Genomic DNA, 16,105 nt, shown 5'->3' with positions numbered 1-16,105 from the left:
GATAGCTGCTGAGCTGGGTATGTAGAAGAGTTCTTTTGAAAAATGACAGCATTCTAAACTCAGCTGTTCTGTCTTCCATGATTTTACCTTCCATTTTCCACCATTTTGCTGCAGCCTCCTTCCTAAACGTAGATTTGGGTAGAAATATGGATCTTCAATCTTAAATGCTAGAACAGAAGAGAGGAACTCAGCTTTAGGTTACATCAGCCATGTTTCAGCTGTTGATTCCTCTTGTGGATGCCATCCTATGACTTGTCTTTAGGATCAGTGATGTTTGCCAAGTAATGGAACGGTTCCATAGCTTCTGTGAATAGTCTTTCAGTTTTCTCTTTGTGTAGATCCAGTTCTTTACTAATCAATTCAAGACAGATTTCAACTGAGACTACATCAGTCTGTAATATGGCAAGTACCTCTAAAACCACCTTCGACTGCTTTGGTAATTAGTTGTCATATAAAATGTGTGCTATGTTTTGACCAAAGTTTCCTTGTGCTTTGTAGACATTTCAATATACTTGTGGTAACTGGATGCAGATAGAGACCAAATATCACTGAGGAGCTGGGACATCAATCCTCCTTTTTCAGTCATTAAACTGGAGGCAAATGATGGTTGTGGAAGAATTTTTGGACTTCTGTAACTACCACTACTACTGATTTTTTTTTTTTCAGTGAAGTTTAAATAGAATGCCAAACACCCATATCAGAAGTTTAGAATAATTGTCCTTGAGGAATTCTGTCCTTTTTCATAGCTTCATTAAAGACCAACTTGTCATATTTTTCTCTTCATTCTTGAATGGCACCTTCAGCAAATACAGTGGTCTGCAGTTTCCTTTTCAACTGTAGAAACAATAGCTGAAAGAAAGTGCATGTTTTTCCCTGTGTAGGTGTTTGTAACCATCACGGGTCACTTCTCAAGATTGACTTACCATTTTGTACTTGTGTCAATGTGGATTCTTCTTCTTTAATTTTTTTCTCTTGTTTCACTTCTGCCATCTAGTAGTGGCTATGTGAACTTAAATCTGTTCTGAGAAGCATATTCAGGGTAAAGTGCTTCAATCATTTCTTTAAACTGCTCATCTTATATTACATTGACGATTATTATGATGTTAATGTGAAGGGTGCAGGTTTGATCTGTAATAATGTATAAATACTGTATCTGACATCGTCATTGTCCTGCTGGTTATTGGATGAGTTTGTTGCTGCTTTGTTAGTGCAAATCTTAAAGACTAAGGCTTTTTCAAGCTGATATCTTTCCTAGGTAATGTCCATCTCTAATCTTTTTGAGTAACAAAGAATCAGTTTTGTGTTATATCATAGCCCTTGAGTGCATCTGCACTGGAAAAATAAATATCCTGATTTCAACAGTCATCAAAGTGCTACTGCACCAGAACTAAGCTGCTAATGGAGGGCCTGGTGTTCATACTACTGTCAGGATACCGTGAGCAATGACATGATGGTAAAATCATCTGAGCCCCTCTCTATGCCTAGGGAGGTTGTGGAATCTCCGTAGTTTAAGAGCAGGTTGGACAAACACCTCTCAGGGATGATCTAGATGATATTTAATTCTGCCATGAGTGCAGGGGACTGGACTAGATAACTCCCAAGGTTCCTTCCAGATCTATGATTCTATGCTCACTCTTACAGCATTGGTAACACTGAAATGTGCGTAATGACTTTGCTAAAGCACGTGATCAGATGTCCCCATGATCATGAAGAATTGGGAGAGACTGGAAGAGATGGAATATTGTTAGCTTCTGTCTAACCGTCCCAAAGGCAAAGAAAAGTCTGTTTTAGAAGGGAGAGTTTGCAGGGCCTGTCCAATCTGTAATGGGCCAATGCAGTAAATATGTAAATCTTACACACGTGTGTGCACAGAGCATGGCTGCAGTCCATCTTCTGTTCACTCAGACAGCCCATAAGGGTCTATTTGTCTAGAGGAATGTTTGTCTGAAAGGTATGATTATTCTGGACTGCTGAACAAGTTTTTCGCTCTGATTGCATCTAAAAAGCCCAGGCATTTTGCAGAATGACACTTGCAGATGAATGCAAAATGAGGAAGAAGGGAAAGTTTATTTTTGGTGGTATTGGGGAAGTAGGGAGGGAGGACTGTTGAGGTGAAAGGTTAGAATGCCATTGTACATAATACACCCACTGGGGTTTTCTGAGAAATGCTAAAACCCTGAATCGACTTAAATTTCTCTTCCTGGTACTGGGAGAGGGATAGCAAGAATACTGACAAATTCTGGATTTTATTTTTCAGTAGGAAAAAAAAATCAGATTTTTAGAGGGTTTAAATATTTCCTTAAGATAAAACTGCCCTCAGCTGAATGAGGATATCAGGAATGAGAAATGCATGCTGGTGTCCATCCCTGTCTCTTTGGGATCTGGGAAGGGTGCACTGCTCCAGTCATAGATTGTACCACCATGCACAGCTGACCAGTAGCACATTTCAAAGTGTAGATCTGTATTAGCCTCTCCTCCCCCCCATCATAATGTTTGATCTCCATGCTACGGGGTAAGAGAGGAAGCCTGCAGACCAGCTCTAGCGACATGCTTCCTGTTTGCTCATGCTATCAGTAGAGAAAGAGAAATACTGATTTATGGAAGGTTCTATAATTCCTTCTGCTACGCTGTAAAGAAGGAAACCTCAATTCTTGTATACTGTTCAAGGGCATATTTAAATGTAACCTGTTAGTTAAATGAATTTCACATGCATAAGAGATTCTTCTTGTGTTTGAGGAGCACCATTTTATAGGATATAGACTGAGGTATAACTAATTCAACACTAGCATGGCCAGTGACTGTCAGAGATAACTGCTCTTCCCTCTGCTTTGTCTTTGGTGTCCAGCCTACCTGTGCCAGGCCAGATATGGAGCACAGTCTCCTTGATACAATTTCTTTTAATTGATTTAACAAGAAGCTTGCAATTAATCTCTCTTCTCTTTCATTCTCTTCTGGAATGAAAATCCGTATAAATGCTTTTTCAATAAAATCTCAGTCACTACTGTGGTTGCCACTGTCCCATCTATGGATCTTATCAAGTGCATCACCCCCCAGTCTTGAGCCTTTGAGGGTATATCTACATTGCAGTTAGACACCCACGGCTGGCCCATACCAGCTGCCTCGGGCTCGTGGGGTTCTGTCTGCAGGGCTGTTTATTTGCAGTGTAGATGATCTGGCTCCAGCTGCAGTCCAAGCTCTGGGACTCTCCCACTTGGGCTCTCCCAGAGCCCGGGCTCCAGCCCAAGTCCGAAAGTCTACATTGTAATTAACCAGTCTTGCCCTGGAAGCCTGAGTCAGCTGACATGGGCCAGCTGTGGGTTTTTAATTGCAGTGTAGATGTACCCTAACGCCTTGGGTGGAATTCTGCAATTCACCTGCTCTGACTGGGACCTGGATTTACAGCCCTTGGGCACCAGCTGTGACTACTTCAGCAGGTCCAACTGGGTTTGGCACCCAGAAGCCCTTTTTCTCTGGGTGTCTGTGACGCTATGTTTGCAGTGATATAGAAATAGCTTCTTCAAAAGATGCACAGCATTTATTGTATGTCTACAATGCAATTAAAAATCGGCAGCTGGCCCACGTCAGCTGACTCGGGCTCATGGGGCTCTTTAATTGCGGTGTAGACTTCTGGGCTCGGTGATAGGGTGCCAGAGTTTGGGCTGCCCGAGCCCAGAACTCTACACTGCAATTAAACAGCCCTGCAAGCCCGAGTCAGCTGGCACAGCCAGCTGTGGGTGTCTAATAGCAGTGTAGACATACTCTTAGAGAAAGGTGTAACAGTGAAAAGCCTACACTGGTATTAGTTACACCATCATAAGTCCCTCATATCCCAGCTAACTCTATCTCATGCTGTGAGCAGGCTGCTAAACCCAGCTAATGTCTCCCCCATCTCCCAGCTGTCAGCTTTTCCTTTCTGACCCAAATCCCCTCTCCCTTTTCTGTGGTCTCTTAATATTTTTGTCGTCTTTGATCCCAGTTGGCCTTGGGGAGGGTACCCCATTCTAGTCTGGATGGAGCTATCAATTTTTATCTTAACTACTGTGCAACTGAAGTGGACTTATCTGTGTCATTGTTTTACATTTCTTGTTTGGCACCTCTACAGCCCCCTTTGGTTTAGGTGTATGTGTTCGAATAGGCAGCAGTACAAAATGGAACAGGGAAACTGAGTGACATACAATATTAATCAAAATATTTTCCCAGTTCATCACAATCTGACTCCATCCATGTTAGCTAAGAGTATTCTATTGATTCGTCTTAAAGCACTATTGTTTAGAATTGTGGCTCGGTGGCCCGGTACAAAAGCAAGGAACATCTGAATAGCCCTGTGAGTACACTCTGCTGCATCCTTGTACATTCACTTCCCCCACCTGGGGATATCTAAGAAAGTGCAGCTTCAACCACCCACTCACTTTCTTCTAGTCACTGTAATCAGTGTGTCCATTTAATCCCTGTCAGCCCTTGTTCCCTTCCAGGAAAGGTAGCGTTTCCTTGTCTACAGTTTTTTTTTTTTTTTTTATAGTCCATATAGTCAATAGCTAACAAGAATTGTATAGTTCCCCATACCACTTAGTTATACTTAGGGCTCCATGATCCAGTATCCATGCTGTTGTGGGCCTGCTGATTTGGTCTAAGTCAAATGCATGGGCATCACACTGAGTGCTCCTGCAATGGCATCCATCCAGGGATACATGCTACCTGCATTTCTTTCCCACTACTTCAGTCTTACTGTAGATGCTTGATAGAAGCTAAAGGCTGGTCTACACTAGCCAATTAGATTGACCCAGCTACGTTGCTCAGGGGTGTGAAAAATCCACACCCCTGAGCAATATAGTTAAGCCAACCTAAGTCCCCATATAGCCAGTGCTAGTTTGATACAAAAATTCTTCCATCGACCTAGCTACCTGCTCTCAAGGAGATGGATTTACTGCAGTGAGGGGAGAACCCTCCAGTCGCTGTAGTAAGTGTCTACACTAAAGTGCTGTAGTGGTTAGTGTAGACCAGGGGTAGGCAACCTATGGCACGTGTGCCGAAGGCGGCACGCAAGCTGATTTTCAGTGGCACTCACACTGCCCGGCTCCTGGCCACCAGTCTGGGAGGCTCTGCATTTTAATGTAATTTTAAAATGAAGCTTCTTAAACATTTCAAAAACGTTATTTACTTTACGTACAACAATAGTGTAGTTATATATTATAGACAAAGTAAGAGACCTTCTAAAAATGTTAATGTATTACTGACACGCGAAACCTTAAATTAGAGTGAATAAATGAAGACTCGGCACACCACTTCTGAAAGGTTGCCGACCCCTGGTGTAGACATATGCTAAGTGATGGTTGGGACTACACCTTATTAGATATTCTCAGGGTGGAGGGAATGACTGTATAATGAAATGCCTCTGAGGGAGATGTCAGCAATGGAGGTCAGACTCCACGCCTCTGGTTCTAAATGCATGAGTCTCTACTGCCTGAGCCGAGACCCAGATCTGCTAGAGCAAAAGCTGTAGCAGATTCATAAACCTCTACATAGTCCAGCCAGCAGAGCGTGACAGAGCCATGCTATGCTAGTGTGGGTTCCATGTGCATTAGCAGAGTGTGCATAAACCCCAGCTGATACTGCTGCTCAGAAATTCCGCCCTCATGCTTCTGAGCCCCATAAATCACCGGCGTTCAGGCAGTCATCTCAAAGAACCACAGATACGAAGCTAAGTAATGCTCTTTTTAAAGTACAGTGGAAAAAGCAGAGGGAAAATGCAAGTAGAATAGATCTTTATGTGCAAATATTGCTCTGAGTTTCTGAGATGGCTGCTACTTAAGTTACAGGGGGAAAAGAATTTGTAGCTAAGGGTATGTCTACACTACCCGCCGGATCGGCGGGTAGCGATCGATCTATCGGGGATTGATTTATCGCGTGTAGTGTAGATGCGATAAATCGATCCCCGATCGCTCTCCTGTCGACTGCTGAACTTCAGCTCGGCGAGAGGCGGAAGCAAAGTCAACGGGGGAGCGGCGGTCATCGATCCTGCACTGCGAGGACGCGAAGTAAGTGATTCTAAGTTGATCTAAGATACGTCGACTTCAGTTACGCTATTCTTGTAGCTGAAGTTGCATATCTTAGAGCGATTCTCTTCCCCCCCCCCCCCCCCGTGTAGATCAGGCCTAAGACATTTGCAATCCCAACTATGAATTTTGCCTTTACAGAATCCATGGTCCTTTCTGACTGCACAGAATTTCTCTTTTCTCCCAGTGGAGCCTTGCCTTGCCAATGCCATTTTGATTGATTAAGAAATGTGCAGGTGACTTATGCTTGCCATTCCTGGCTAGTCACTCGATTTATGGTGTGACTATATTCATTATGATGATGTTTATTATGGTAGTGCCTAGGATGGGAGCTTAAAGACCAAAGGTGTAGTCCTTGCCCTGAAGAGCTTCCAGTCTAAGTGAAGATGTAACTGAGCAGTGATTAACTAAAAGCACTGGGCCTTGGGAAGAGTGAGATGAATCACCATAAGATCATGCAGTGGCAAGATTTGGTAGCGGTGCACACTTTGTGGCAAGCCTCAGAATTGTTTTAATTGTGCGGTTTGACACAGTGAATGTATATACTGGGAGATAAGTGCGTCATTTGGTAGCAAGCCCTTTGACCAGTTCAGTGGTGGTACTGTATTGAGAGGCTGTGGCAAGTGCTGCATCACACCTTCAACCAGGACATTTGGAAGCAGTGCAGGGGCTTTGCAGGTTGAGGGACTAAAACAGTTTTATAAGCAGACCTGTGTCACAGAGTGTGGGGGAGTCAGGACCCTGCACCCCTCTTCCTGAGATTCATCATGACTCTCAGCCAGCTAATAAAACAGAAGGTTTATTAGATGACAGGAACACAGTCCCAAGCAGAGCGTGTAGGTACAACCAGAACCCCTCAATCAAGTCCTTCTGGGGGGTTTAGGGAGCTTAGACCCCAGCTTCCTTGCGTTGCATCACCCAGCCCAAAACTGAAACTCAACCAAAACTCCTCCAGCAGCTTTCTCCCCCCTCCCCTCTGCTCCTCCTCTCCATTGTTCAGTCTCCCGGGCAGAAGGTGTTATTTCTCCCAACCCCCCTCCTGGCTCAGGTTACAGCTCAGGTAGCTTCCTTCAAGGGAAGTCCCCCCATCCCCAATGCAACCCCCCTGCAACATTCCCAGTCAAATCTGCTCCGCTCCCTGCTCCGTCACAAACTGTTGGCAGCTTTCAGGGAAGTTGCCCTCCCTCCTCTGGGGAGGGAAGCACTGAAGATTTCCTTACTGTTGTACTTTCCCTATCCCAGAGGGGAAACACAGCTCACCTAAGTTTTCTCCTATCTTCTCAGAACGTGAAATGCCTTCTCTGAAATGCTTTGCCTTTCCTCCCTTCCCAAACGCTGTTCTAAATATATTCAAGTAAGCCCTGCTTGGGCTTTTAAATTAGATCTGTCATTAGAGGTGGAAAAGTCTGCCTTTGAGGGGAAGGGTTGAGGGGGCTTTTTCCTAGGTGCATGCTAGGCTGTTAGAGGTAGCTTAGCCCACATCTGTGGTGTTTAATGAGCAGATATTTTTATTTTAACATACTTTGGATTTGTCTCCTAAAACAGATTCCCCTGCTGTTTTCTCCTTATCGCTTGTCTTACAAGAAAACTAAAAATGGTCTCTTCGAAAAAACAAAGTGTTTCAGAGGCACTTTCATTCCCTGCCTTGTTTGGCATTTTTCAGTGTTGTCTGCAGGTTGCTGTAAATACACATTTGGCTTAGTAATTAATCAATGCATAAATAATACATAGTGTGTTATCAGAGCCTGCACACCAGTGCTGTGGAGGCAGCGCATTCAGCCCCTGTGGAGAGGGATTGCCTTGTGCTGCTCCGCAGCAACCCCCCATGGCCAATTAAGGTGCATCCTTGATGAGCTTCCAAATGCTCTTTGGCCAGATAAATGGTTGCTGTGATGTGGGCAGGGGGTAAAGCAAGGAAAAAGAAAGGAGATTCTCAGCATTCAGACAGATGGAGTGAATGCCTGATTAAAAGCAAAAAACCCACATGCTCTGAACTGAGAATGTAGGCAGTGGTTTTTTAATGGTCAGCACACTCAGCCCAGGAGTATTAATTCCCAACTATCTATATTCAGGGTTCTACTACTGACTTGTTGTGACCTTGCACAAATTACTCACCAATACATGTCTGCCCTGGACCTCAGTTGCCCTGTGCCTAAAAGTGAGGCTTGCGTAATGATTGTAAAACACTTAAAGAACTTCAGGTGGAAGGTGCTGAATATGTATAAAGTCTTAATATACAAAATCTTTTAGGAATATTTCAAGCATAGTGGCCAACTTGAATCTTTCCTGTTCTTTCATTCCAGTCATTCCTTGTAGCGCAAGCTATTTGGCCCTGGTCCAACTTGCCTTGTGTGGATAAGCACCTAGCCCGGGTTCTGTAGCATGGTGTCTGCCTCCATCTCCGCTAAGTGGGTTGGGAGAAATGGATCTAGGATTTGAAGTCTAAGTAGACAAAGCCATGGTGCAAAATCACTGGGGAATGGAAGGTCCAAAGTCCATGTTATAGGAGGATTGAGCTGTAATTCAACTAGGTTGGGGAAACTGCTTCAGTTTTAAATCCTGCCAATGTGGTGCAGTATTATTTTCCTGAATGCACAGCCACTGTGAATGACAGTTAAACCTGTTCCAAAGCTTTTGGACATGGTCTGACTGATGAATTAGATGTTTTTGTCTTGAAAAGCTGGTATTGTCAACAAAAAAAATGTGCTAAATTGGCTGGCAGGCATGTAACTAGAAGAGCAAATGATACAATGATGACTTGAGTGGGAATCCGGAAAAGCCATTTCAGCAGCAAAATTGTTAGAAAACTAGCAAGAAAAAATGTCAATAAAAGGGCAAACAGTACGATAGCCAACTGGCATGAGAGGGTCTCCAGATACTTGGTGTGCATGTTACTCCAGAGGTGGGTAAATGTAGCAGAAGGAATGAGCATGGAACAAACTATGTGTTGCAGTGGAAACTCAAAAGCGTACTGTGGCAATCTGAATGTGAAATTGATCTGAAGAGCTGTTCCATGCTCTTTGTGATTGATCTTTGTGTAATGAATTGTTGGAATTCAGGGCCCAGAAGGCAAGTGCATGGAGCTGTGATGTGTTTTTCATCTCTAACAATAAATCTTGAATAGACAGAATCCATTTTGTAAAAAGAACAGGAGTACTTGTGGCCCCTTAGAGACTAACAAATTTATTAGAGCATAAGCTTTCGTGTGGGCTGTAGCCCACGAAAGCTTATGCTCTAATAAATTTGTTAGTCTCTAAGGGGCCACAAGTACTCCTTTTTGCGGATACAGACTAACATGGCTGCTACTCTGAAATCCATTTTGTGTACACCTGCACATTTTTAAAAAATCAGTTTTTAAAAAGTTGATTCTTCAAAGAGATAATGAACAGACCAGGACAGTTGACACTGGCTATCATCATATGCCATGGTTCTGGGCAACTAAAGCCTTTCTCTTGTTTCCATTAGTCGTCTGAGTTCTCTGCACTGCCTGTTCCTGTGGATTTCTTATGCTGTCAGCTTCACTTAATGTGAAGTGCGATGGAAAGGAATCTGAAAATGAAGATATGGTAACATGTAGCATGTTGTGTTCCATAGGTGCTGGAACAAGATGTGGTTTTGCAGTCTATTGACAGAGCTATTGAGGCTATCCACAATGCAGCTATGAAGAATGGAGGCAAATACAACTTGGAGCAGAGGGATGTCCTCCAGTAAGTACAGCCAGTACCTGGGACAGATGGGAAGAGAGTATGAGCTGTCAAGTCCCAAAGAGGCAGGGAAAGAGTGAACTTAGTGGTACAGCCACGGTGGGAGGTTGCTCAGTGTTCCAGTCCTGGGTGTGGTTAATAAGGGATGGCCGGGTTGGCAGTTGGTAACTGGAGCCCCACTGCTGCTAAGTAAACAAAGGACTGAAGTACTCAAGGAGCTCTCCAACTCACTGATGTGAGAGCCAGGTGATGAACAGCTGAGTCTCCAATCACCACTGCAGTGCCTCCTCTCAATCTCTGCCCACAATTCCATTTTCCTCCAAGCAAAGCAGCTTCTCCAACTCACTGGGCACCTGTCTGCCAGTCTAACCCACCACATGTGGTTTAGAGCGTCACATTGGCTAGAGGCTTGCTTGACAGTTCTCTCTACAAGTGTGAGGGAGATGGGGGGGGGGCATACTCTGGTTCAATTGCAGTCCAGGTTGGGAAGAGAGATATTGCACCTTCTTTGGCTGTTCCAGTTTGCCCTCTCAGATGCAGCTGCCCCACTGGTTCCTTTCTTCCTGCCCCCAAGCTCGTAGGTCACTTGGCCTCTTTACCCTTATCTTTAAATCTGCTCTTGGTTAAAACATGAACAAGAGAACATCTCTCCCCTAAAGTCAGTGATGCAGTGTTAAGGTCTAGAGACTACACCTCTACCCCGATATAACGGGACCCGATATAACATGAATTCAGATACAACGTGGTAAAGCAGCGCTCCTGCGGGCCGGGGCTGTGCGCTCTGGTGGATCAAAGCAAGTTCAATATACCGCGGTTTCCCCTATAACGCGGTAAGATTTTTTTTGGTTCCCGAGGACAGCATTATATCGGGGTAGAGGTGTACTTGTTTATCTCTGTCCCTTGGCCCTTGCTCCTCCAGGGTGAGGACTCTACCTTCCCCGGTGATAGCACGGTAATTGTACCTTCTGCAGCTGCTGTCCAGCCAGTGACACTGAAACACCTAGGCACTTTTTAGAAGATTGCTCAGAGAAGTGATACTTCAGCATCGTGACACTGCTACAAAGTGGTTTCAAGGCTGAATTTGCCAAATGCATCATGTAAAGGAAACTGCAGCTAGTAGAGTGGCATATAACTCCCCTGCCCTGAAATAAAAACCCACCTGAGCAGTGGTGGTCAGAGAGGCTGAATTGGTGTCCAGAGCTTGCTGAAGTTGGGTGTATTTGTTTCTTTCCTTTATTGCTTAAAAATGTAAATCTATTGGGATTAGCGAACATCAGAGCAGGGTGTCTTTATAATACACCATTAACAATTAACGAGTTATGGATTGAGGCATCTCTACTTCACCTCAAATCAAACAATCATGGACATTGTAAGGGAGTCATAGAGCTAAGGTGCAAGCAAGTCTAAAGCGTGTGGCATAACAACTAGCCTTCCATACCATGAAGTGGAGATATGTCTCCTGTGAACCCTGATTCACAAATCATGTGCTTTTTACAAAGACCCTTCCCTCCTCTGGGAGAGGTGCTTCCTCAGTAGTTCAGTGGAGTTGGACTTATTCTGTCCTCAGTAAAGATCCTTACTATGGAGACGTCTATTGTAGCCACAGTCCAGTTTCAGACTTAAGCTTCTTGGCATTGGGTACTGACTTCATCGCTTCACCTGTGTCCCTAATGCCCCTGTTCCCATTCCATCTGCCAGGAAACTGATCCATCATCGGAAGGAGACTGTGTCACGCAAAGGTCACTCACCAACCAGTCAAGGAATGATTATGACCCCATCCTCCAGTGATCACCTTTTGGATTTAGCACGACAGCCCAATGGCATGTGCCGGACAGGTTATGAGCGACATCACAGCCTGCCAAACACGGAGATCCAAGAGGATGATGAAGGTCTTTACCAGGTAACAGCATCTTGGCCTCTTCTAGATTCTTCCTTAAAGAGTCCCTCCCTCTTGTATCGTACATAATATTCCCTGTGTAGTTTCAGTCACACTTGTTGCCTTGAGCTATAGTGTAGCTTCACTGTTTGCTACTATACAGCTGCTGTGTCCCATCCCAGACATGGATGGTATGGTATCTGTGTATTCTTTACATTTATAAAGCACTTTGGGATCACTGAGGATACAAGACTATGTAAACGTGCAAGATCTTCTCTAGTTTGTGCTACTGTCTCTTTCTTGACACCTTTTTAAAGAGCTGCTGATTCCTCAGAGAATACTTTGAAATACATTGTTTTTAGTTCTGCTTAGGTCATATTGTTTCTGTGCTTTTATTTCCTCCTTGTTAAACCTGCACAAAAACGGGATATCTGTTCCTTAGGAATTCCTCTGTGTATCTGCTTATTCCTGTGCTCAGATTGTGAAGATCCTGTTTTCTTGTGAACATCCCCTAGTAGTAACGAATTAGAGGAGGAAAACATAGGAAATGTGACTTAAAAGCAGAATTCTATCTAAATGAAACAAAATTACTGCAAGCCATCAACAAGTCTTCAAAGAGACAGGCCAGGACAGACTTAGCAGCAATTGTTTGGATTAGATTATGTAACTGATTATATGGTGGGAGGTAGCAAAGAGATGGGAGTTCCCCTCATAGAGATGGGACATGTTGGGGTAGGGTTGCTGCATCTGTCCAAGATGAGTGTTTATAGTGGCACCATTACTCTGTCACTGCTGATAGGAGGGGCTTGTTACTGACTTAATAAGGAAACATAAGTCTGTGGAGATAAAAAGGGGCTGGTCTACAGGCTTCCTAACAAATCCTTTCTTTCTCTACCCCAATACTCTGCCCCTGTAGGCAGCCAAACCGACCCAATTCTAAAGCCCTCTGATAAAGGAGAAAACCAGCTATGCTTTTTTAGGATAGCCAAATGGTGTGACAAACCTCCAAGTAATGCTGAATTCCCATCATCTTTTGTAAGTCTGCACTCACCTGGCTGCAGGGAAGAGCCAAAGGAACATAAATTCTTTGACTTAACAAGAGGGCACGGCGCCCATCTATGACGGATGAGACTGACAACTTTGGGTGTGTTCTCATTAGAATGTGCTTGCCCATGTTGAAAAGCTAATTAGATTATAATTAACCTCTGGGTGGGGATATTTCTGATACACTGCGAAAATACAAAATGGAGCAGAAATATCCCTCCCACACCTTATGCAAAAAAGCAAAAGCCACACTACCCTGTCTGTAAGGTAATTTCCTCCTTTCTGCTTCTAAAGCTGTTTTAGGGGGAAAATGCATTTTAAACTCTTTCCTGTGGTGTTTGAGAGGAGCAGAGGCTTACAGGGAGACACCTTTTAACTGCTGTGGGTTTCTAGTTAAGTCCTATTGTTGCACATACTGTAACTTTTGGCAAGATTTTGGTGGGTGGTTTACACTTCAACAGTGATGCTGCCTCCTTGCTTCTCAGAGGCTGAACTGAATGGAGAGTGTAGCTGGACACTTTTTTAATTCATCAGCCTAAGGTAGTCCTGTGAGGACCAATTCCTATGGAGGAGAAAAAAATCTAGAGTATTATAGCAGAGTGACATCTCTGCTGGAGTTAAGGTTAAGGCCAGCTTTTTGTTTAAAGCTTGACTGTTCTAAGTGCTCTGAAATCCATATTGTTAATCAAATTTTGTTGAAATTTGATACATCTCGTGGGGACATGGGGTACTGTCAGTGATCTAAATTTGGGGCCATTTAACCAAGGGGTTCGTGAGTTACAGTCCATGGGGGGAAAAGACCGCTTTTCTTAAAGTTGACACATTTTTTGCTGACAGATATCAAACCAGGGCTCACATCATTGTACCAGGGTCTGATTCTCAAGGATTACCCAAATAGAGTGCTTGGTACCCACCAGCCTTTGAGGGAAATCAAATTAAAATGTTGTTTCAAAAAGAGTTTGCTTCTCCAGTTAGGTAAGCTAAGACTCGCATGCCTCGTCGCCCACCTAATGGAATACAGTGAAGTGGGTTTTAGCCCATGAAAGCTTATGCCCAAATAAATGTGTTAATCTCTAAGGTGCCACAAGGACTCCTCATTGTTTTTTCATGTGCAGAGAGAGGCTAACTCTCTGAAAACTATCTTTGCATCACAGGACCTGGGTGTCTCCAAGCATGTATTAGTCATTGAATCTGAGCACTACCCCGAGCACTCTGAGGAAGAATGGGGCAGAGGCACCGGTCAGCCCCACATTCCCCTCCCATGTGTGTATCATGAGCTGAGCCACCTGGCCCATCCACAGGGATGTGACCCCTCACTTAGGCAAGCTTCCTCCAGAACCTGGCTCACATATCTTAGGTTATACCCTCCCCCATCTCCCTATCCACCATGTGAGCTGAAATCTGGGGGTCCCTGCCCCCTGGTGATGTGTGAGCCTGGCATCTGTGTGTATGTGCCAGAATGTGAGACTCCTGCTCATCTATGGGGATGTGACCGTCCAACCCTGCCCCCCTCCTGAGTCAGATTTGAGGGGGCTTGTCTTTCTAGGGGTGTCTGAGCCCCTTTCCCTCCCCCCATGTGAGTCAGGATCTGGGGAGGTCCTTCCCTTCTGGATGGGGAGCTCAAGCTGGTATGCACCAAGAACATACTGCTGAGACTAGGGTGGGGAGCTGAGAACATTCATGCTTGACACATATCATAAACTCTCCAGGGGAGTGGGGGGGAACACTTTTAATAACTGATTAATAGTTCATTGATAATTAATATCCAGTTGATAACTAATACTTGTAAAAATTGTAACTGTGATTAGTGAGAGGGGTTCTCTCGAGTCCAGGTTAGTTTATTAATAACAAACCTCAGCTAAATCAGCTTTGTTTGGATTTGTTGGTTTAACAAAGACAGCACCTGCCCAGAGAGGCACGACATACCAACAGCTGCAGAAGCCCTTCCCCGTATGTACTTGCTATCAGTCCAGACTGCGGATGGTGTCTACTTCCTCTTGATTTCTCAGGGCAGTTATACCAATATTACTCTTTTGTGTTTCTCATTCCAGTCCTTGTTTATTTCCTCCTCTTTGGTACCTACTTCTTATCTTAGGTCATTTTCTAAGATTTCTGTTCCCTTGTAACTTTACAACTGCCTCAATACCTAATGGTTAGTCATTGCTTATTTCTGTTTTGGGGTAATGTTGTTATAACTTTTGTGCACATTTTGTGGTTAATATTCCTCAAATATCTCTTGCAGCAATTTCTAAAGGTTATTGCTTAGTAAAATTTCACTCTTGAAAATTAACTTACCTGCAGAGCATTATGGGACTCTTGCTGCCAAGCAAACCTTAGGTTCTTTCTTTGGCCAGTTTGAACTGCTCCATTCACATCAGTGGGTGGTGCTGGCACTTAAGACATCTCAGAGGTATTGTTTCAGGCTGTATTCATCTCGATCAGGTATTGTTTCAGCTGAGAACATCTCACTGAGATGCATGGGCCACTTAACACCTCTCTGAGCCTGCTGTGCTGCTGATGGATATGTAGAGTTTCCCCCCCCCCCCTTCATTTTCCCATCAGTTTTATGCAGTATTATAAAATTGAGCACCAGCTCTGCTCTCGATAAGGTTGGAGGCCCTTCCTGTTAAAAGGATGACTCTTCTTAGTGCTCTAGAATTGGTGTGCTTATTTAGATTGTCTTGAAATTTGTTATGTCTCATGCGAGTGTAGGGTGGCATTTGTAATCCAAGGGCTTGTCTACACTTACATTTTATAGCACTCTAATTTACTGGCTTAGGGGTGTGAAAAATCACCTCCCTGAGCGCAGCAAGTCTGAGCACTTTAAAGCGCTAGTGTAGACAGGCTCCAAGCGCTGGGAGCCAATCCCCTCATGGAGGTGGATTACCAGGGGTGCTGGGAGAGCTCTCTCCTAGTTCTCGTGTGCAACCACACTCATACTTCAAAGCGCTCCTGCGGGAGCGTTCCCGCGGCAGCGCTTTGAAGTTTCCAGTATAGGCATAGCCCAAATGTTGGGCCATTTGAGCAAGAGGTACCCAAGATACAGCCCCAAGATAAAAACAGCATTTCATTAAATTCACAAGGTCTAGCAACTTTGAAATCAACCGAGGGCAGAAGTCTGAGAATGAACTGTAAACATTTGGTAAAAATCTGCCCCAGCAAGTTTTTTTGAAAAATGTAATCTGAGTACAACAGAATATTCAGAAGGGAATGAAACTATTTTTGAAAAGAGAAGAAACTACACTTGAGACCGTTTACGGGGTGGGGAGGGGTGATTCGGGGAGCAAGATAAGGTGGTATGGTAATGGGGGAGAGTGGGTTAGGTCTGCAGCGAGAGATACAGGTATTATGGGGGGATAAACAGGAATGGGTAGTAAGAGAGGGAAAAAGGATTGGGGGCTTAAATGGGGGTAGGCATTGGCATTGGG

At 44.2% G+C, this 16,105-nt stretch overlaps 1 protein-coding gene across 1 annotated transcript in view; it reads left to right on the top strand.

The window, feature by feature from the left end:
- Window positions 1-16,105, top strand: part of NCKIPSD (NCK interacting protein with SH3 domain) — a 93,190-nt gene that overhangs the window by 29,388 nt on the left and 47,697 nt on the right. The window contains exons 2-3 of the mRNA XM_054035604.1: window positions 9,648-9,760; window positions 11,456-11,657. Coding sequence (XP_053891579.1) covers window positions 9,648-9,760; window positions 11,456-11,657 — 315 coding nt within the window. The remainder of the gene's footprint in view (window positions 1-9,647; window positions 9,761-11,455; window positions 11,658-16,105) is intronic.

The sequence above is a fragment of the Malaclemys terrapin genome, chromosome 7, assembly GCF_027887155.1.
Source record: "Malaclemys terrapin pileata isolate rMalTer1 chromosome 7, rMalTer1.hap1, whole genome shotgun sequence".
Classification (NCBI taxonomy): domain Eukaryota; kingdom Metazoa; phylum Chordata; order Testudines; family Emydidae; genus Malaclemys; species Malaclemys terrapin.
Note: the sequence above shows the minus strand (reverse complement) of the source record. Positions and strands in the feature narration are given on the sequence as shown.